A 21,176-nucleotide genomic window follows, 5' to 3' on the forward strand; every position below is an offset into this window, starting at 1 on the left:
GGGAAAGAATGAAAATGAGGGAAAATGAAATATTAAATGATAAAAACAAAGTGCGAAGAAATATTTTAAGAAATAAATAAAGTGTGTTGTTTATATTTGCATATACAAAATAGGAAAATAAGTTATTTTCTAATTTTATTTGTCATTTATATTTATGTTTTTCATTCCCCCACCCTGTTTCTACTAGGTGTATCTGTTCTCGTTGGAATCGAAAGAAAACGTAAAGTTTGCAGTAAGATATAAAAGAAGTAAAATCTTAAGAGCACCGAACAGAAAGACAGCATATAACACAGAAGCATCTAGAGAGAGACAGTTCACGAGTGTGTCACCGCCAATTTGCAGCTGGAATCAATGAAATTGTAGTGCTTCTACTACTATACTATGCATGCTTCTGAAAATCTCAAATACTCATTTGGGTTGGTGAAGCTTTCACGGGGTGGAACCATTTCTGGTCTCTTTCTTCACCCACCAGCTCTAAATCCTGTGGCCCACACCCAACCACGTCAAAGCCCACGCATTTCTTCATCCTCAGCCGGGCCTTCGGTGTCACCTTTTCTGCTTTTGCTTTATCTTTCGGAATGCTGATAATGTGAGAGTTTAGCTTCTTGTTGGGGGTGCTGTGCTTCAATAAAACTTCTTTTTTTTAAACCAAATACATCGGTCTTCTATGGCTGTTGGGCCAGGAATGGATATGCCCATCATGCATGACAGTGATCGCTACGAACTCCTGCGTGACATTGGTTCTGGCAACTTCGGTGTAGCCAGGCTCATGAGGGACAAGCACACCGAGGAACTTGTTGCTGTTAAGTATATTGAGAGAGGTGAAAAGGTTTGTCATCTACCTTCTCTATCCTTCTTCTGCTACTTATACCGCAAATTAATCAACCAACTAACCAACAAGAAGCTAGTCTATCGTAACCAACCTCTGTTGAACGATATGTGCTGTATGTGGGGGTGGAAATTTTGGAACTGAGTTTTTCGTAGGATTTATGCTTTCAGTGTTTTGATTAACTAAGGATTAGAGTTTCTTTCATAGAATTCATGTTGTTGTTACTCCTTTTGGTTACTACTAACGCAAGTTGAATTAAGGGTAACTTTTGCTTGTAAAAATTTGGATGATGGCCTTGTTGGTAAAATTGGTTTGGTAGACCTGACGGCAGAGTCATGCTGATTCTTAACAGATAGATGAAAATGTACAGAGAGAAATTATAAATCACAGATCTCTGAGGCATCCTAATATTGTGAGGTTCAAGGAGGTGTGTAAACTCATAATGTCTCATGCTATTTGTTGGTATGTTAGAAGTATTGTAATTGGTCGTCCTTTGGTTATGTGAGTTTAGGTTATATTGACACCAACACATTTGGCAATTGTGATGGAATATGCTTCTGGAGGAGAGCTATTTGAGCGAATATGCAATGCAGGGCGATTCAGTGAGGATGAGGTTCTCATCTGTTGCATTCATTCATTTTTGCAATGCTACTGCATATGCCTTTAATCTGTGTAGTTGTGTGATGCAGGCACGCTTCTTCTTCCAACAACTTATATCAGGGGTTAGCTATTGTCATGCAATGGTACTTGAGTTCAGAACATACACTCTTTTCTTTTACTAGTTATGTTTAGCTCAGAAAAAAAAGTATTTCTATATTTTCTGGTCTTCTTTATTGAAGCAAGTATGCCATCGAGACTTGAAGTTGGAAAACACATTGTTGGATGGTAGTCCAGCTCCTCGTTTGAAGATTTGTGATTTTGGCTATTCAAAGGTATATGTAGTTTCATTCTCTACGTTGCTTATTCATTTGTAGTATCTGCATTGATTTTCCTACTTCTTCAGTCCTCAGTGCTACATTCTCAACCAAAATCTACAGTGGGAACCCCTGCATATATCGCTCCAGAAGTTTTGCTTAAGAAGGAATATGATGGCAAGGTATATCTTTCAAAATTTCCCATGAAATGCTGTTGAATAAAACATTTGAAGCACTGCATTCTCACATGCTTTTTAATTGTTTGAGACAGATTGCAGATGTGTGGTCTTGTGGGGTGACTTTATATGTCATGTTGGTGGGTGCATATCCATTTGAGGATCCTGAGGAACCTAAAAATTTCCGCAAGACAATACATGTAGCTAAATGCACTGTTTTTTTTTTTTTTTTTTCAGTCAATGTTTATGAAATTACTTTTCCTAAAGTGATGCATGTTGGTTGCAGAGGATTTTGAATGTTCAGTACTCAATTCCAGACTATGTTCATATATCTCCCGAGTGCCGTCATCTGATATCAAGGATTTTTGTTGCTGATCCTGCAAAAGTCAGTGTTTTTGTCGTTACATTTGTTTAATCTTCATGCATTAATAGCAGTTTTTAATCGGATGATGACATTGACATTTAACATAGAAAGTAAAATTGTTTGTACAACAGAGAATAAGTATTCCTGAAATTAGAAACCACGAGTGGTTTTTGAAGAACCTTCCAAGTGATCTGATGGATGGGAATAGCAACAACCAGTTTGAGGAGCCTGATCAACCAATGCAAAGCATTGAAGAAATCATGCAGATAATCAGAGAGGCTACAATTCCTGCAGCTGGATCTCAGTCTCCCAACCATGATCTTACTGGTAGCTTGGATATTGATGAGGAGGACATGGATACAGATCCTGATCTTGACTTAGATAGCAGTGGAGAAATAGTGTATGCTATGTAACTTGGTGGAAGGATTTTGAGACTCAATACTGTTATGTCTAAAGCTTCTTCATTGCTTTCTACCATGAAGGATTGTGTTATGGAATTTAAGTTGTACTTATCATCTTACCTCATTACTTGATGCTATTTATACTTTGCTTATTTTTATATACACTGTGAATTGCTCTTCTTTATCTTTTGGAAACATGGGTTGCCTTGTATGAAATTGTATATAGAATATGAAAAGTGTGAACCCTCTGAATATCCACATTTGGTATTAAAATTATATGACATAGGGGAGGATTTGAATTTTGAATCTCCCTCAATTTTTTTCTTGAAAATAGGATTACTGGTCCATTATATTTTCACCTTTTATTTAATGAAGTAAAGTTACTATAAAGAAATTCTGAGCTAAGAGTTCTATATTTTTTAGATTCTTATCTGGTTTCATTTATACAAGTGGGGAATCCAATTCATCAATCGTCGTGGATAGTCATCTAAGTGGCGTGCCAACCTTTCTCCATCTCCAAATATATACGTGTTCTTCCATTTCATTCATTGCTTAATACTTTTTTAATTGTTCATCCTACTACTACTTATAACTATAGAAAGTGATACGGTGACAGTTTCATAAATATACGTGTTCTTCCATTTCATTCATTGCATTTGCCTCATTTCACTCTCTAATGAGTTTTTATTTTACTCTCATCTATTCAATCGTGTTCTTATTTGCTCTCCTCTCTTCATTCCTTCTCATTCTCATCACTATTCGTGTTTTTCGCCGCTATAATCATGAAGGTGTTTGGGCGTCCATGAGAGTTTACTACAAGAAAAATTACTACTATCTACGGTCGAAATCCGTATGTAACATCAAAAATCCGTAGATAAAATAGTATTACCTATGAATTACACATGGACAAAAATCCGTAAGTAAAATAGTCATAGGTTACATACAATCTGTATGCAATTATATATGGAAAAATTCATATGTAACAAAATTTTAATACATGACCAATGTGATTGCAGTAAAAGTATGTTGTGGATGCATGTTTGTTAATGTCAACAAATTTTTTAACCTTCATTTTACTACTTTCATCCATATAGCCAATTTCTTGCTTGTTTAGCATATTTCTTTGTGATTCAAGTAAAGCTTCAAGGTTTCAAACTACCTAGAGGAACTTAGACAAAGTGTTCATGAGGTATTCAACTTTTTTCAACTGTCTTGGAAGTTTTCACACTCTTGAGCACTTATTTTGCTTTCTTCTAATTTTTGACTAGGTGCATTTTTCATTTTTTCGGTTCAATCTTCATATTTTTATTCTCTTTGTCTAAGTTGTCTAATCTCTCTAAACAACTATTTTCACTCTTTCTAACTTCTTCATGTAATTCTTAAAATGAATCAAGGAGTTGACAATACCTATCTTTTTATATTGTCATCTTCAAAGCTATCTCTAAATATCTCAACCGTTTTAGATAAATGAAGTTTAGTCTCATGAGCCGCATCACTTAAGATATTTATTAGATGAATTATGAAATTCTAAATCGACTACTAGATTTTGCCCCAAGACATCTCTCCCAAATTAACCAATAGAAAAAAGTATGGAAGGAAATGTTCATACACATGCACAAAGACAGCAAAGGTTTTATGACGACAGAAAGGCTGACCACATAATATTGAATTTGACTTTGTTATGGACTCCATTAAATTTTTGTAAATGATTTTCGTGTTCAGACTGCATAGAGATTCATTTCATGGTTGAAATTTGACATGCATATTTATGAAATTATCGTACAACTAAGTTTAAAAAATTAATGTCGTATAAAAAGTCTAAGACTATATTGATCAAAGAGAAATTTTTTCTCGTTTTATTCATTAAATTTGAATGTACGTCAAGTTTTATGAATCTAACTTAAGCCATAAATGAAATACATGAAATTTCATATAATGTAAAGAATTTAATACCCCATTAGTTGTTATCTTGTAAAATAATTTCTCTTTGAATTGCTTTCTGACTATGCATAAAGATTATTTACAGGTAGATTGCTAACATACACGTTATTTACAGCATAACCAAAGAATATAACATGAATGGCTAAACTAAACACAACAGAATACAATAACACTCTTCACTATCTATCAAAACTCGAAAGGAATGGAGCTAGGGATGCCCTTGGTGGCGTTAAACGATTCTCTTCAGATCTCGAGTTCAGAGGAGAAGCTTGTGGCATTAGCTCGGATAATCGGATCTTTTCCTTGATAATTTTATTCTGTGTAAAAGTAAGAAAAATGTTCTTTTAAAACTTGACATAGAAGGCTTCGTAAAAGAATTACTCTACATAGTGTATCGTGTGCTTACCTTAAACTTCAAATCTTCATGTTCCATTTCAAGAGTAGTTATCCTATTCTTGAGGTCCTGGAGGGCTTCCTCGGCCATAGAAGGATTGATGTCCGCTGTAGGTCTTGATATTCCAGCAACCTGAAAGTTGAAGCATAAATAAGGTTGCTTAACAAACCACAGACTTTGTTTTTATTGCATTGGAGAAGTTGCAAGACAAGGTGACCTTTAGAACATTTGTGGACAGTCTCAGTAATTGCTGAGCTAATTCTACTTTCTCCTCCTCGATCTCCTGTGACATTATTCACTCAAATATTTAAATTTGCGTTATATTCAACTAGTCGTTGTACAACACACTACTTCTTTTGTAACTGACCTTCAGTTTTATCATCAGACGTTGCTCCTCATCAAAATTAATACTCGTTTTCACGCCAGCAGAAGAGCGAAGACGAGCAAGGTCTTCTTTGACGCGGGAAAGGAAGATCTCTGCCCTTCGTAGTTTTCCGCTGAGTTCTTCGTTCTGTGTCTTTAACTTGTTGTTTTCCTCCTGTTGCAAAATTCCACGATCAGTCTCAAGATTCAATTCAACAAACAGAATTTTATTTTGAAGATACCTTGGCAATTAAGACCAATGAAAATTTATATATTTTTTTCTTAATAATATTTTATGAGAAAAGAACAAAATAAAAATATAATCAGTTTATTGAAAAAAAATAAAAAAATTAAATAGTATCTCGTTCTGCGAAAATAGGCAGGAAGCAAGAAGACAATATCAGCTTGAACTTCGAGCTAAGTAAAATGATGACATCTTACCTTAATTTTAGCATGATGATGAATACGCTGCTGAAGGTTTTGCTGACCAGACAACTTTTTAATTTCTTCCTCCAGTTCTAGTACTTTATTCTTCTTACTTGTATTTTCCATCTGCAGGAAATGAGAGAAACAAGGTTCGTCAGTTAGGAACGGGAGAAAAATAAATGAACCGCTCCAAAAACAGAGAAAGAATAAAATTTTAATTTTCTACCTTCAGCATTTCGTTTTCTGTTTTTAGCAACTGGTCTCGCTGACGAAGGTTTTCCAATGCAATTTGAACAGCCACCAATTCCGCTTGTTTTCTATCCATTTCTTGCAGCCATCTGCCACGTAGAGATTCAGATTTATAAGAATTTTGCGTGTACAGAAAAGAACCTCGTGTTCAGATATAAGATTTGACCTCAAACCCCAATCTTCAAAAAGAGAAAAAGAATGTTCAATTTATTACCCCTGTCTCTCCTCAATGAATTCATTCAGCTGCTTCTTAAGTTTCACGACCTCCTGTTCCAGAAATAAACAATAATTCAGCTTAACTAAGCTACACCATAATAATAGCGCAATCTAGTCGAAAGTTTAGACTACCTTGTCTTGAGGGTCTAGAGTAAGAAATTTAACTTTCTCTGTAATATCCTCCGCTTGCTCATTGTCGAAGAGTGACTACATTAAGGAAATTAGATTAAACATGGGAGTCAATGGGTCAATATAAAACTAAGTATTCTCTTGTGAAAAAAATTTCTGCTTCTATGCGGGTACGGAAAATGAAATAGTTTTAGACATTGAGAGAGAAATCGCTAAAGTTAGATGAGCTTACCACACAAGTGGTCATATCCAACTTTACTCCAAGTAGGTCTCGAATTACATCATGGGTCATGCTCTCGGCAGATGCTAATTTCGCATTCAGTGCAAATATCTAGACAAGGAAAAGTAAAGACAAATTTGAAGTGCATTAATAAAAGCAAAACAAACTACTATAGAATATGCAGTTGAAGAGAAAAGTCAACCTCTTTCTGTCGACATGCTGCCTGGGCTTCTAGTTCTTCAATGCGCAGTCTTGCAGCAGACAGCTCTTCAACCTTCTCATATTTTACCTGTTGAGCCAAGCCTAACCCAATGCATTTGAAAGGAGAACTAGAACCTCGAGACTTGGTGGCATTTTTCTCAGACTTATTTGACAATGCATTGCAGGAATTAGCACTGGAAGAATTAATGGAAAGACCCTCAGGTTTGACTTGCTCAGCCATGGCTTCCAATGCTTTGAACTGATTTAAAATAACACAGACTTAGTAAAATAGAACTTATAAATAAAAGTAAGAATGCAAGATTGATCTCGGTGTGCATAACTGGAGCTGCTAAGCATAAATTACAACTTAGAACTAATAACATCCAAGATTATTTTATTCAGTACGATTACTAACTTTCTGCTTATACTCCTTGGCCTGTGCTTCAGCATGCAAATTTAGCTCTGAAATATGAGCTTTCATCTGTTGAATCTGTCAGATATAGCCATGAAAAAAAAATGAATTTTCATGTAGAAACGTCTATCCAAGAGACATGAGTGAGTAGTCACGTAGTAAATAACCTACCTCTACATCCTTTCCTGCTAACTCCCTCTTAAGAAACTGTATGTGATTTAGGGCTTCATTGAGGCCTTTCTCTTTTTCATCCAAAAATCTACAAGAATTGAAATAGAAACAGTAAAATATTTTATACTAACAGATCTATAGAGTACCACGGTAAATTTGTATTGTCATAAAGAAGCCTTATATGCACAAAATAGGGAAATAGATGGAGATTAAGTGGCCTAAACCTTCTCATGTCACCATCAACATTTTTGACGTTTTGCATCATATCTTTTAATGCATGTAGCTCCAACTCTAGATCTTCTCTTTGCAGCCGCTGTCGTTCTGCTTCTTCTTTAATGATGTCAGCCTGAACAAAATAATTAAAACTCACTTTGTTAAATATCAGCAGCTTCTTGTCAAAAGAAGTGTGATACCTATGATGTTAAGACAAGCTTCCTGTAAAATATCTCCAGAAAAAGTTACAACTCACTTTGTTTTCTAGTACATTTATAGTACTTTCCAGCTCTTCAACTGATCTCTCTAGGAGTTTCACCTCTTCTTCTCTGTCTTCGGCATATATTCTTCTTGTTTCTGCCACCTGTAATCAATGTAAGAAAATTCAGACAGGAATAAGGAAGAAACAGCCATTCAGCTAGTTTGCTATTCTTTTCTTTTGACTTAGTTTATTCCCAGTGCAGAAGCAAATAAATACAACTCCTTAAGATATAATACACCATAACAAAGTTCTTCATGTTGAAAAATGGATTACTCAATAATAATGTCATGAAAGGGAAAGATGCTGCATTATTAATAAATTATGCATAAACCACCTTTTGAGTTTCTTGAGCAATTGCTTCATTAGCTTCAGCCTGTGCTTCAGCTTTTTCAAGCCTAACTTTTAGGCAAATTACTTGACCCTGAAGCTGATCCCTCTCAATAGTGAGTTCATCCAGATCACTGCTCAGGCTTTTAATTGAACAATCCATTTGGCTTATAACACTGTTCATTTCTAAAATTTCGTCCTCTAAGCTCTCTGTTATCTTCATTCTTTCTCTCAGCTCATTGTCAGACAGCTTTCTTGCTGCCAAGGCCTCTTCAATATTACTTCTAAGTTCTTGATTGTCACTGACTTGCAACTGTAGAGCCTCACGTTCTTTTGAGAAATCCAACTCAAGAGCTATAATCATATCTGATTTTTCCTGCAACTGAGCTTCAAGCAATTGACAGTTCGCGACAGCCTCCGCAAGTTCACCAGATTTAACAGCAAGATCTGCTTCTAATGCCTCCATTGTAACCAGAAACTTTTGAATTTCATCTTTTTGGTCTTTACTGTTAGATGCAGATTCCTGTAGTAAGCTCAGATCATACAACAGTCCTTTTATTACATCATCCTTTCTGGATAACTCAACTTGCAATAAGCTCTGCATTCTTGTTAGCTCTGAATCCTTTAGGGTCAGCTCATTCTCAAGCATGCAAGATGAATTTTCCAACATACAGTTAACTTTCTTTAACTCTGTGTTTTGATGTTCAAGTAAAGAAATCTGTTGGAAAGAAAATTCAGAAGTAACATCCTTCTCTATGACATTAGCGATTACTTTGTCATAATCAGCTTCTAGATCAAGAATCTTATCGAGCAGTCTTTTCCTGGTCTCCTTAACATCAGCAAGTTCACCCTTCAATGCATTATTACAACTAGTAACATCCTTTAGGGACTCAATATTTTGCTCAAGGACCTTGTTTACTTCACCCATTTCTGTAATCCTTAAGACATTCTGGTTCAGTTCCGCTAATATGTCTTTCCTTTCCACTTTTGTCTGCCGAACTTCTCTTTCTAAAAGGGAAACTTCAACTTCCTTATCCATCAAAACCTGTTCTGCTAACGAAGTTTCTACTTGGGACAAGATTACTTCTTCCTTCAGTTGCTCGACTAATATACAGTGCTTGACAAAATACTCCTCCATATTAGCTATATTACATGACATATATTTTAGTTCAGAAGCATAGATAAGAGACTCAAAGTCTTTGGCATACCAATCTGTCATAAAACAATCAGCTTGAGAATCAATGACTTCAGCTTTCTGTTTCAGTAGTGCCTCTTGATCTAAAAGTGAAGCAACAATATCTATATTACTCACATCCAATTCCCTCATCAGCTTAGCAAGTTGGGATCCCATTTCATTAGACCTTTGCAGCATCATCTCCTCCTGAAGCTGAAGGTCTGATATGTTTTTAGCAAAAGTGTTCAGCTTGTTGGTGATATCTACAGCTTCAACTTCTTTCTTAGTTATGCGATCAAAACTGTTCTTGATATCAGCCAGCAGTTTCCCTTTCAATATTCTGCACATATCAAGCTCTTGCTTTGTCCTATAATTATGTTCCTTCAAATCACTTATGGCAGAGTTTGATTGACACAAGCCATGTGAAAGCAAACCATTTTCTGCGTGCATCCCTGTTACTGTTTCCAGGAGAATACCCATGTGACATAGATGTAGCACAGACATAGCACAATCTTTAAAAACTATCTCAGACCATATCTTCTCAAGCCATGGCTGTATCAAATTAGTGGAATATAGACATTGAGATTTTAAGCACTCTAAATCACTAGCCAAAGACATGAAATTTTCTGTCGTCATCAATTGGACTTCTTTAATGACATCATCCAACTTAAGAGTTAGATCCCTTGTTTCTACTAGACTTGATTCAACAAGGTCCTCTATCTCCCGATCCTTCAAATCAACAACAGTTTGTAAGCTTTCAATATTGCTGACTAATATACCATTTTCATTGAGTAAAGTCATTTCTCTGTCTTTCAGTATCTCAATATCAATCTTCATTGATTCATTAGCTATCACCAATCCATTGATCATAATATCTGCTTCTTTCATCGTATCTTGTGCTTCTTCAAATTTAGCAAGAATACAAGATGCCTCCTGAGATTTCTGTGCTTGAACGATCTTTGCTTCCCCAACTTCAAGTTCAAGTAACTGCAAAGAAAAAAGCAGTATGCATAAAGCTGTTGAATGTTAACTTTATCAGAGAACAACCAAGGCTAACACTGAACCCCAAAAACTAGCTCAAGGGAGACCGACACATAAGAAGTTTATAGTTATATTCCAAGCAAATACAGGATATATTAACACCAACAAGTGTCTATCAGCATGAACGGGGATTGGGGAAGCACAAGACAACAACAAAAGAAAAAGAATAAAGCAAACACAATTTTCATATTTGAAAGAGAAAGAAAACAGCAATAATAGTTCAACACTGGTCACTCACTAAAGGATTACCTCTTTCTTTTGGTGCCAATGGGAGCTGGCTTCTTTCAGGGGCTTCTCCAGGTTCCTAAGTTTTTGCCTGAGTACTTCAATCTTGTCTTTGGATTTCTCTTCAAAGTGGTTCATAGCTTCTTGCAGTAAAAGTATCTGCTTTGTGAGGGACTCTATGCTTTGCTGACTCTTCATTTCACACATTGACATCTCCTTTTTCTCTGCACGCAATCTGGCCATCTCATATTGCACTTCTTTTAAGCTTTCAAGAGCGCATTCTATTTCTTTTCTCAAAAGTGAAATGGTTACATCTCTTTCATGCACATCACTGGAAACTCTTCTTGATTTTGAGTCATTTATATAATATCCACATTTGTCCAAATTAAAGGGTAAGTCAGCCTGGTCAACTATAGGTTCTTCAACAGAATGGGGATCTGAATCACTGCTTATATGTGTTTCGGAACAGATCTGCAACAATGACATAATAACAAATACTGAATAAAAATCATTCACAGATCACTGACATAAATGAAATATAAGTGACATTGCCAAAAGTAAATCTATCAGAAAGCAGCATTAGCTTACCCTTGGTTCACCAATATCATCACAGTTTGATGTGCAAGATTCCAATGATTTTTGGTTATCAAGACTGCCTGAAAGGTCTGCAAAAGAGCTCATGCATGACCTGAGTGAAGAGACACCATCTTGTAATATCACTAGCTGCTCCTTTGTCTTTGAAATGTCATTATTTTCAATATCTCCAAGCTTTTGTTCCAAAGCACAAGAATGCTCTTGCTCCTCAGACAGCTTCTGCCGTAATTCATTACATCTTTCCTGTAACTCCGTTATCTGCCTTTCTGCTTCAACAATTGAAGTGGATTGCTCCATTACAAGGGCATCCATCCTCTGATTAGTCTCTGCTAATTCACTGAGCTGAATATCCTTATGCTTTAGATCATTGAGGTAATCAAGATTCACTTCTGACATTCTATTCACAACCACAAAAGCAGCAGTTGCACAGTTTGACACTTTGCTGATATGTTCTCGAGCCAAAGCACAAAAGTTCTCTTGCTTCTCTGACAGCTTCTGCCATAATTCGTTACACCTTTCCTGTAACTTGGTTACTTGTCTTTCTGCTTGAGCAAGCGAAGCAGATTGGTCATTGAGAAGAGCATCCTTCGTTTGATTAGCTTCTGCGAATTCACTAAGTTGAATACCCTTATGCTTTAGATCATCGAGGTAACCAAGATTCACTTCTGACAATCTATTCACAACCACAAAAGCTGTTGTTGCGCAGTTTGACGTTTTTCTGCTATAATCTTGAGCCATTAACAACTGCTCCTTCAGCTTTGCCACAATAGATGTTTTTTCACTCAGTTGAGAGGTCAATAAAAGAATTTCTTTTTCTTTTTCAGCACACTCCTTCTGATGGGATTCTGTAATCACTAACGTTGCACTTCTTAAGGACTTCAACATACACTCCATATCACTTCTTTTATTGCTTGCATCTTCCAAACATCTTCTAAGTTCATCAATTAATAATTCCTTCTCAGAGATTTTTCTAACCACCAAGCCAACTTGTTCAGAAATCCAGATCCGTTTCTGTGGAAATGAATTGCTTATGTCCCCAAGTTGTTCAGAGGCATCAACAAGTGCCTCACATCCATCAAAAAGAATTTCTTCAATCTCGGAGGTTAATAGTTCCCATTCTTCAGCCAGTGAAATGAGTTCTATATCTTTCTGGCCTATCTCTTCCTTTAAAATTTGATTATCATTAGTAGTTGTATGCAATTTTTTGTACACCTCCTTCAATTCAGTTTCCAGATTCAGCATACTCTCTTTCATTTCTTTTTCCTTCAAATAACTGTCATTTACTTGATGCTGGAGCAGGGCAAGTTCTTCTTGCATACAGACAATCACCTCAGCTGTTTCAGCCTCAGCTTGCCGACGGATTTCATCCATCTCCTCCTCATTGGATATCTGGAATGCACGATCACTTTGGTATGACATGTTCAGTTGCTTGGCTTTTTCAAGAGAATCATGCATCCTTCTAAGTCTTACCTGTAAGGGAGACTTATTTTCAAACTCCGGATGATCAGAAGGAAAATTATCTCTAAACTCTTTAGAAACAAGTTGATTCTTCAGGGTCATGATTTCATGCTCTTGTTTCCCCATAAGCTCCAGATAATGGCTGTTCTCGTTCCTTATCTCTTCTATCTCTTTGATAGATAATATTTGCTGCGATTCTAGAGCTTCAATAACAGATTTTGCCTCTTTCAGCTCATTATTTGCATCCTCTAATTGTTTGCTTGTCTGCTTAAGACTGTCTTTTGTCATAAAAAGGTCCTGATTTAAGTACGTTGTTTGCTCCTCGAATATGCCACGGAAAGTCCTCTCTTCCTTCAGAATGACCTTCATTATATCTAATTCCAGCTGCAAATTCAAAACATCTTCTGTGTGATTTAACATTTGAGTTTCATGCTTCACCCCCATCGGTGGAACGGCCTGAGCATCACAAAATGGTCCTTTTGTAGAAGCCTGTAAACAGCAATGACAAAAAGATACTTCATTTCATATGACGCAAATTTCATACATAAAAAGGGGTAGTAAAGGACAATAATTTTTGTAGAAGGATAGACCATACAAAAACAGCATTCACATTTTCCTACTGATTTGTACAATACATGGTAAAGACAAAATGAATATAAGTTAAATCAGAATAAGAAGACTACCTCTGTAGCACTTGTGTTGCTTAACATTGAGTGAAGAGAGTCTATTTCCCTGTATAAATATGCAATGCAAAAACATTAGCATTTTTACAGCAACGAAGTTTGGAGCTCCTATTTGTTTGCACACAACCAAATGAACTTCAACAACAGCACAAAAATTATACCTACTGAGTTTTGCATTCTCCTCTAAGCAATAATTTAAATTACGCCTGCATTCCTGTAACTCATCAAGGGTGTTTCTTAGCTGCAAGCCATTAAAAGAAGTGGTCTCACATAATTATTCTGTTGGGAAGAAAAAGTCTATATTATGCTATGAAGGAATAAAACCTCTTGATCAAAAGAACTATTCTCTTTCTTGCAGCACTGAGCTTCCTGCAGCAGCGGTAAAAATAAATTGTTAGATATACATTGCATTTTACAGGAAGGATTAACAGTTAGTTGCTGCTTATATTAAGGGGCTATTTTAGAGTTGATTGGTGATCACTATTGTAATGATGACTGTATTTCATACCATAACTAGTACAAATAATGACATTAGTCTGGTTTAGAAACACAATTTCAGCAAACATTGCTCTAACATGCAAAAAGGAATGAAATGTTCAATAGATGAAAATCATAAACTGCTTCAGGTAATTGTAGACTCACCTGAGGTTGAGTGTCGTGAATTGAACTACGCTGAATGGAGTTTCTTCCATGATATTGAAGCAACTACAGAGCAAAGGTTTTTCAATCGTAAATCTCAAAAACAAGGAATCTAGAATGGGAATTATTTATGTATTAAATTCTAGAAGCACAAATACTTGTTCCCTCAAAGAAGACACTTCGGCCAAAAGAATATCTCTCTCCCCTTCTTCATAAAACTCTTGATATCTGTACAAGTAGTTGTAAGGAGCTGCTAAAAGGAGAGAATATTTCATAGTCACAGTCTTGGTTAGAAAAGATACATACCTTCTAAGTTGGTCTAGAAGCCTGATATTCTCTACAGCAAACCGAGTAACTTCAGGATTTCGATCAAGTTTTCCCTGAAGTATCTGATTTTCCTCAGAAAGCCTTTTATTCTCTTCCCTCAAAAACGTGTCTGTAGGAATAGAACCAGCTAGTCGGGATTCTAATCTACGAATTTTGTCTTCACGAAACCTAAGCATCATTTTGCAACTCCTAGTGTCCTCTTCTCTTTGACGAACCTGAGTGACAGCAGATTCATAGATAAAGACTGAAGACAGTTGAAATATTAACTCCAATAGAAAAAAGACCTCATAAGAGAACTACCAAATGGTTTAATTGTTCAATTTCAGCTTCAAGTTGCTTGATAGAAATTTCTGCCATCCGTTCTCTTCTCAAAGAACCAGCAAGAGTTGTCTCCAACGATTTTAACTGAGCCACAAATGATTTTGAACATATAAATATATGAAGGAGTGAGGAAAAAACTATATTGTAAGGGGATGCTAAGCTAACAACTGTATAACTTTGGAACATTAGTTTGGGATGTATCTTAGCCATAGGCAGGTCAGTGCACAAGCATTCCATCATGATGGGATAGATGGAGGGCCTGATATAGAGGATGTTTCCATAGCTAAAACTTAGGACAAATCCTAAGACATAGACTTTCCATTCCACTAAGGCTTACTCTCCCACAAAATCTAACAGCATAGTCATAACTTTTCATTTTACTTGGGGCAATAATCTCTTAGAAAAGAAAATATTAACTATAAAGAAGTCCTTAATATATAAAATCTTGAAGGAACAAGCCATAAAAATAATAGAAATATTGGTTCAATCTTTAAACATAAATTGTCATCCCACTGGCTATCATTAACATAGGAAAGCTGGTATACCTGTTTGTGGGACATTCTGATGCCCTTGGATTCATAATCAGACATATTTTCTTCAGATTGGTCAACCAAGTCAGTTTCATTTTCTAGACAACAGTCTTCTAGTTCTAGTGATTGTTTTATATCTCTGACAGAAGCCAAAGAAAATGACAAAGACCTGGAGACATTCTGATGCCGTTTGAGGGTAGAAAGCTCCTCCTGCCCCAAAATTTTACCTTTAAGTTAAAGTATCAACTCACACAAAGCTAATACTACCAGAAATAATTGATACCACCTTCAAAAGCCGAATTTGATGCTGTAAAGCTATTACATCCCCAGTAGAATCTTCATTCACCACAGCCTACATTAAAAAGATACAGAATGAATAGGGGTGATAGGTTGATGAGATTCATTCCTTCAATTAGACGAATTTAGATATGCCCTCACATTATTTTGTATAAGTTTTGCTCTCTGAGCAAACTTAAGTGTATTCAATGTTTCTGTGGCACAACTGCAAAAGTGAAATGGGTAAGCCCCATCAAGCTTCTACGGCAAGTTGTAAATTTAGATAAAGAAAATATAGTTCCAGATAAAATGAACAGACCAGATAGAAGGGCTGACATTGGCAATGATCATTGTTTTCGAGTTTCCACCGAGAGAGTCCTGCATTTTATGCCAAATAGTGATGAATAAAGAATAACCCTGAGAGTAATGATTTAACGGAAACCAGCACATAAATCAACCTGAAGAAGAAACGTTAGTCTGGAGTCTCTATAAGGGATATGCCTCTGTTTCCCATTTGCCACATCCACTAATATCATAATAACATGACTGCAAGAATGATTAGAGAATACTAGTTACTTGATGAGAAAGAACAAATATGACAATTTGAAATATTTATGTAGCAAGATCATAATACCCCAAGGTAGATAATGATTTATTGATATTAGCGGCTTCTTTCAACCGCTCACCCTCAGCACCAGAAGTCTTCTGTCTGTTATATATAATAATGATAACTCCGTTAGTATACATGCACTTATATCACCCAATTCCCAACATACACTTGGTCCAATCAACACCATAAATTAATGCATACCTTTCTGAACCAGCTAGATCAACTAGGTTTAACCTTGCAAAACGATAATTAGTTGTAGAATCCTTTTCCCATGTGCTCTCAATTACACACGTAAAAACACTATGGGACCTACTACTCTCTCTATTCATATTTGTTGCTGCAACTTTTCTATTTGCAGAACCCTACATGTCAGAAATTACAACTTAATGGACGAAAGTGCATTCAGAGTAAATATGTATTTGATTTAAATAACATAGGGAGGGAGTTGTTTGGGGATTCCTTAAAATGAACAAGATGGTCCCATAGATGTACCTGAATTAGAAGCCTTATAATGTCACTCACACTTTGAACCTCGAACTCAGATAAATTTTCAACATAAACACCCTTCTTGACATCTTCACGCAGCTATTAAGAAAAAAAAAAAAAAAAGGAGCATTGAGAAATAATAAAAAATGCTTTGACAGTCAATGCATGAGTGAAAAACTACACCTACCAGCAAATTAGTAGAGGAGGGATCAAGTAGATCGGTAATTTGTTCGTTGTAAATCTCCAAGAAAGAACACTTGCAATTGTATTTTAAGTTCTCATCTCTTCGGCTTTCCTCTTCCTGGAAATTCGATTCAGAGAACAAATGTAAAACATAAAAAAACAGAGATACGGATTAATTGGTCGACATTGACTACAGAAATTGGACTCTTATATATAAAAAGCTGAATTAGCTATGAAAGATTAATGAGTTTACAGCTTGGATCCTGGCAAACAAAAACTCAAATATGCGTGGTGTCATTCCACGATGGGGACTAGGCTTCACATCTAGATCCTCAGTTTCACCGAGCATTGTATATGTTTTCCCACTTCCTGTCTGCAAAATTAAAAGAGTCGTCCATCACCTTACAGTTAAAAGATGTCACTTTACTGTCCATTTCTAACTATCTTGTACTAAAACATAGCAATACAATCTCCCTACGGATGACAGAGAATTTACAACTAAGTTTTTGATAAATGATCCCAATACTGCAGAGAGAGCTAAATTTCTTCATAAAAACGCTTTAAAATGTTAGTTGTGTTAGGCTTTTTATGATTCCTAATTCATAGAAACGTACATATTCTTATTGAAAAAAATCCAAAGGCAGTGACGAACTGAAGCTCCTGATTATGATGTACGAAAACTTGGGAGTTAACTGTCACTTTTGATAATGGGAAAACTAAGGAGCCTGCCAACCAAATTCGTTTTTTAATTGAAAATCATGAGATTATCCGATTAGCGCAATAGATTGGAACATGTGCATAGAAATCTGTTACGCTGTGAAAAATCCCTTAACTTTTCTTTGCTTTATTATTAGGGCAAGCAATGTTCAGAAAAGATAATGACAAATGCTTTATTGACAGAAAAAAAAAATAATGACAAATGTTGAGCCTTAAATCCATGTTTATAAGAGGAGGGGTAAAAAGAAGGAAGAGGGGCTGAGAACAATGGGCTAAGCATGGAAATGCAAAAACAGATTGGGTGATAAGCATAACAGATGTACATGGCAATAAACCATCGGAGTGTGGGAAAGACAGTGAAGAACGTGTTTGTATTATAGGGTAGGGGATAGAGTAGAAGGAGCGGGAACGGGAAATCCGTGAGGAATTGGTTAGGCATGCCTTGGAGACAGAATGGTAGAAGACGAGTTATCTTGTTTGCAACGTTGCTATTTTCTGTTTTTTGCTCGTTTCTTTTTCTAAGCTCATCCATTTCAGTTCATACACTTCCAATTTCTATAACAGTGGCTAAGCTCAGGATGATACCTGTCCGTAAGCAAACATACAACTATTATACCCTGAGAGGCAGTTCTCTACCATTGGAAGACCAGCCAATCTGAAAATCGTTTCCTACACAACCAGAAACCAGAGACGGAATTAACATCTCCTTTCCAAAAAGAAATTAGCACCACAAAAAAGTCATTTCAATGAAACCACACCTGGTCTATGGTCTCACACGCAACATGGTCAAAGGTGAACCGGTTTTCCTGATGCCCAATCCAACTAATGCTCTGAGAGCTTTCTTGCTTCAGGCATCTGTTATACCCTTGTGTACATCGCTCCATGCTATTGAGAGGACGAACACGAATAATAACCTGTACATAACAAAAATTCAAACCACAAATCACAAAAAAAAAAAAAGCACCAAAATTAAACAAACCCACTCATCGAAATAAATCAGCTCAATTGGAGAGATATCTGGATCACTGACCTGTACATTGTGGTTAATCCAAAACGAAGAATCTTCCTTGAGATCAAAGTGAGGCACTTCGACCGTGTTAACAACCGTGGGAGCCATGCAAGCCGAACTGGGAACCCCTTTGTACAATGCAGCATAGTTCCCAAAACGAGCACTGAAGCCACCTCCATCAGCCTTGCTCCGAACACTTGAGCTCGGGGGCGGCTTAGTCACACTCTTAGTCGGAGTGCTCTGCGTGGAGTTGCTCTCGGAACAAGCCGTGACACTAGAAGAAGCTCTCCCCACTGTGCGAGGCACGCGAGGAGTCACATTCCCAACAACATATCCTCTCTTCTCATCACCAAACGAGGAAACGGCGTCGTTCTTGTGATTCCAGCCGAACCGTTGTTTCCATAGCATGCTCCCTCCTCCGTGCTTATCTGGCGTGCGAAGCTCGGCTCCTCCACGACCTTTGTTGTTCCCCTTCGAAGGAGTCCTCTCAATCTTGCTCACGCAATGCGCATCGGGTTCCTGAATTGTGTTCAATGGAGGTCTACAACCTTCCCCGTGCCTCTGAACCGTGGTGGATGAATCCAAAGGATCCACATTCTCGGGTTCTTCGTGTTTTCCAGGATTTCGGCGTGGGAGTTTGAAATCCCTCAGCATTCTATGGCATAATAAAAAATGAAAAATCAAGCATGACGCCAAAAATCATTTATTTAAAGAAAAGAAAGCGTGTTCAAAAATCGTGAAAGGAATTGGAAATTTGCAGGACCTGGCGGAAGAGTTGCAGAACAAGATTCCGAAGCGAAAAATTTGAGCAGTGCTGAAATTGCTTCGGTTCTTGTTACGTTGCTTCAATCTTAGTTCGGCGGGTGTTGCTCGGGATTTGAGATTGAACTGCAAGGTTGAAGTTCAACATAGATCCAAGTCAATCATTTGCAGACACGCACTCTCTCTCTCTCTAACTCACTCACTCACTAACTCTAGCTATTCTTGCTGTGAGGTTTCGACTGATTTGAAAATCCCACTTGAAATCGATGTAAGGAGAAGGGTCTTTGGAGTGAACGGTTGAGATTGGATCCAGAATTCAAAAATGTGTAAAAGTTAAGGTATTCGCGGTTTGGGGATTTGAAATGCGAGGGTTTTTTCGTCATTTTAAGTGGGTTCTTAATTACAAGGAGATTCAAAAATTTAACGGCTACATGCTTCTTCCTGAGAGGTGACATGTATTGGGCCAATGGTTTATTATTATATAATTGAAATTCTAGTAATTATGAACTATTTGTAAAGATATATAACTGTACATTACATTAAGTTAAGTGTCTTACATTCACTTAATTTTGTTATATAAATCTAAATAGTAATTTGATTAAAACTAAAGTATTCATCTATGTATATTTCTAATTTTTATAAGAAAAGTATAATATATTTATTATATAATTTAGTTTTTAACATATGATTGTAATAATTTTATAATATGATTGTAATACATATATATATATAACATTGTTCATTAATGCTTTCTTTGATGGGTCTTCTAGCCTTCCTCTTCTTCTTTTATTGATGTAGAACAGATTTGAAAGTCTTAGCTTAAGTTTATGCTACCTTGATGGATCTGTATTTAGTTTTCAAGATAGATTCTATCATACCCTCCCTCTTAAAATACGATTTGTCCTCAGATCAGAAAGATATTTGAGGAAGCATAACTTTGGTTTTATGATCTTCTCCAGATAAAAAATTACCTACAAAAAATAGCAAATATGAGTATTATTAAAAAAATAGACCTAAACAAAAGAACAAAGAAAGAATGTCTTTTACTTTTGGAAAAGGTTTTATGAAAAAGATTGTTGACATTTATTTCAAAAAGTTTTCAAAAAGTTGTTGTAGTGATAAAAGCATATACAAAAAAAAAAAAATACGACCTTTTATTTTTTTAAATATTTTCTTTAGGAAAATTTATTTTTCCTACGGAATCTAAACCTTTTTCTTCATTTGGTGAAGAATAAGAGTTATCTAAGCTTTTAATGTGTTGTTCTTTTAAAAGCAATGTTCCTTTGGAAGGATATTAAAAAAAAATGTTTCCTTTCTCAAAACACTTGAAGCATTGAACATATCTTGTTCTAGTTTCTTTATATTTTTCTTCAAAAGTAATAAGACCAAATTTATAAAAATCTTTTTGTTCACCTTGAGTTATTTGTAACTTGTTAGGCGACAAAAATTCAAAGGATGATTTTTCAAAGGTTATGGAGGAGTTAGAAATGATAGGGAGTGAAAGTGGAGATAAAAGACTTTCGAAAGTAAAGGTTGAAATCAATAAAATGATAAGAATTCAAATATTCAAAAACTTCCTTTAAAACTATTGACTCAATTATGATTGGAAAAGTAGGAGGTGCCTTGAGTAACACTTTTTATTTGAGTAAGATTTCTTCCTTCTCCTTTTCTTTTCTCTTAATCTCTTCTCTTTCTTTCTCCTCCCTTTCTCTTCTTTCAATTTCTTCTTTCTCTCTTCCTTTTTCCTTTCTAGCTTCCTCCTCTCTTACTCTTAAGAGTTCCTCTTCTTTAGCTTTTAGAGCTTCTTTCTCTTTTTTTCTTTCCAAGCTAGTTGTCTTTGCTCCTTTTTATTTCTTTCAATATCTATTTTCTCATTGTCCCTCAAGAGCTTCTCAACTTTTTCTTTATGAAAGAACTCCATTTCACTTCTATT

At 36.0% G+C, this 21,176-nt stretch overlaps 2 protein-coding genes across 4 annotated transcripts; one reads left to right on the forward strand and one right to left on the reverse strand.

Moving 5' to 3' along the window:
* Positions 1 to 254: 254 nt before the first annotated feature.
* Positions 255 to 2,879, forward strand: LOC106766756 (serine/threonine-protein kinase SRK2E). Of its 3 annotated transcripts, none has more exons than XM_022782970.1 (9): positions 256 to 829; positions 1,182 to 1,256; positions 1,341 to 1,442; positions 1,519 to 1,572; positions 1,669 to 1,761; positions 1,833 to 1,925; positions 2,015 to 2,119; positions 2,206 to 2,304; positions 2,391 to 2,879. In XM_022782970.1, the coding sequence occupies exons 1-9, from the start codon at positions 668 to 670 to the stop codon at positions 2,694 to 2,696; spliced, it is 1,089 nt and encodes a 362-aa protein (XP_022638691.1). In that variant the 5' UTR covers positions 256 to 667; the 3' UTR covers positions 2,697 to 2,879. The 3 variants fall into 3 exon arrangements, with proteins under 3 accessions (XP_022638692.1, XP_022638691.1, XP_014506987.1); XM_014651501.2 differs by having other exon boundaries at positions 258 to 829; positions 2,415 to 2,879; XM_022782971.1 differs by lacking the exon at positions 1,182 to 1,256 and having other exon boundaries at positions 255 to 829.
* Positions 2,880 to 4,690: 1,811 nt separating this feature from the next.
* LOC106768267 (kinesin-like protein KIN-12D) lies at positions 4,691 to 19,512 on the reverse strand. Its single transcript, XM_014653316.2, has 38 exons — positions 19,245 to 19,512; positions 18,503 to 19,136; positions 18,231 to 18,386; positions 18,058 to 18,141; positions 17,009 to 17,128; positions 16,760 to 16,873; positions 16,579 to 16,671; positions 16,288 to 16,448; positions 16,111 to 16,185; positions 15,935 to 16,022; positions 15,796 to 15,854; positions 15,639 to 15,702; positions 15,487 to 15,552; positions 15,216 to 15,410; positions 14,650 to 14,754; positions 14,329 to 14,564; positions 14,181 to 14,250; positions 14,026 to 14,088; positions 13,708 to 13,752; positions 13,545 to 13,624; positions 13,384 to 13,432; positions 11,237 to 13,189; positions 10,673 to 11,119; positions 8,216 to 10,369; positions 7,876 to 7,983; positions 7,631 to 7,752; positions 7,407 to 7,494; positions 7,239 to 7,313; positions 6,825 to 7,082; positions 6,635 to 6,733; positions 6,406 to 6,480; positions 6,272 to 6,324; positions 6,035 to 6,146; positions 5,824 to 5,934; positions 5,387 to 5,557; positions 5,237 to 5,302; positions 5,032 to 5,151; positions 4,691 to 4,942 (listed from the first exon to the last, which is right to left on the reverse strand). Exons 2-38 carry the CDS (start codon positions 19,133 to 19,135, stop codon positions 4,805 to 4,807), a joined length of 8,706 nt encoding a protein of 2,901 aa, XP_014508802.1. The 5' UTR covers position 19,136; positions 19,245 to 19,512; the 3' UTR covers positions 4,691 to 4,804.
* Between the last annotated feature and the right edge of the window lie 1,664 nt (positions 19,513 to 21,176).

The sequence above is a fragment of the Vigna radiata genome, chromosome 7, assembly GCF_000741045.1.
Source record: "Vigna radiata var. radiata cultivar VC1973A chromosome 7, Vradiata_ver6, whole genome shotgun sequence".
NCBI lineage: Eukaryota > Viridiplantae > Streptophyta > Magnoliopsida > Fabales > Fabaceae > Vigna > Vigna radiata.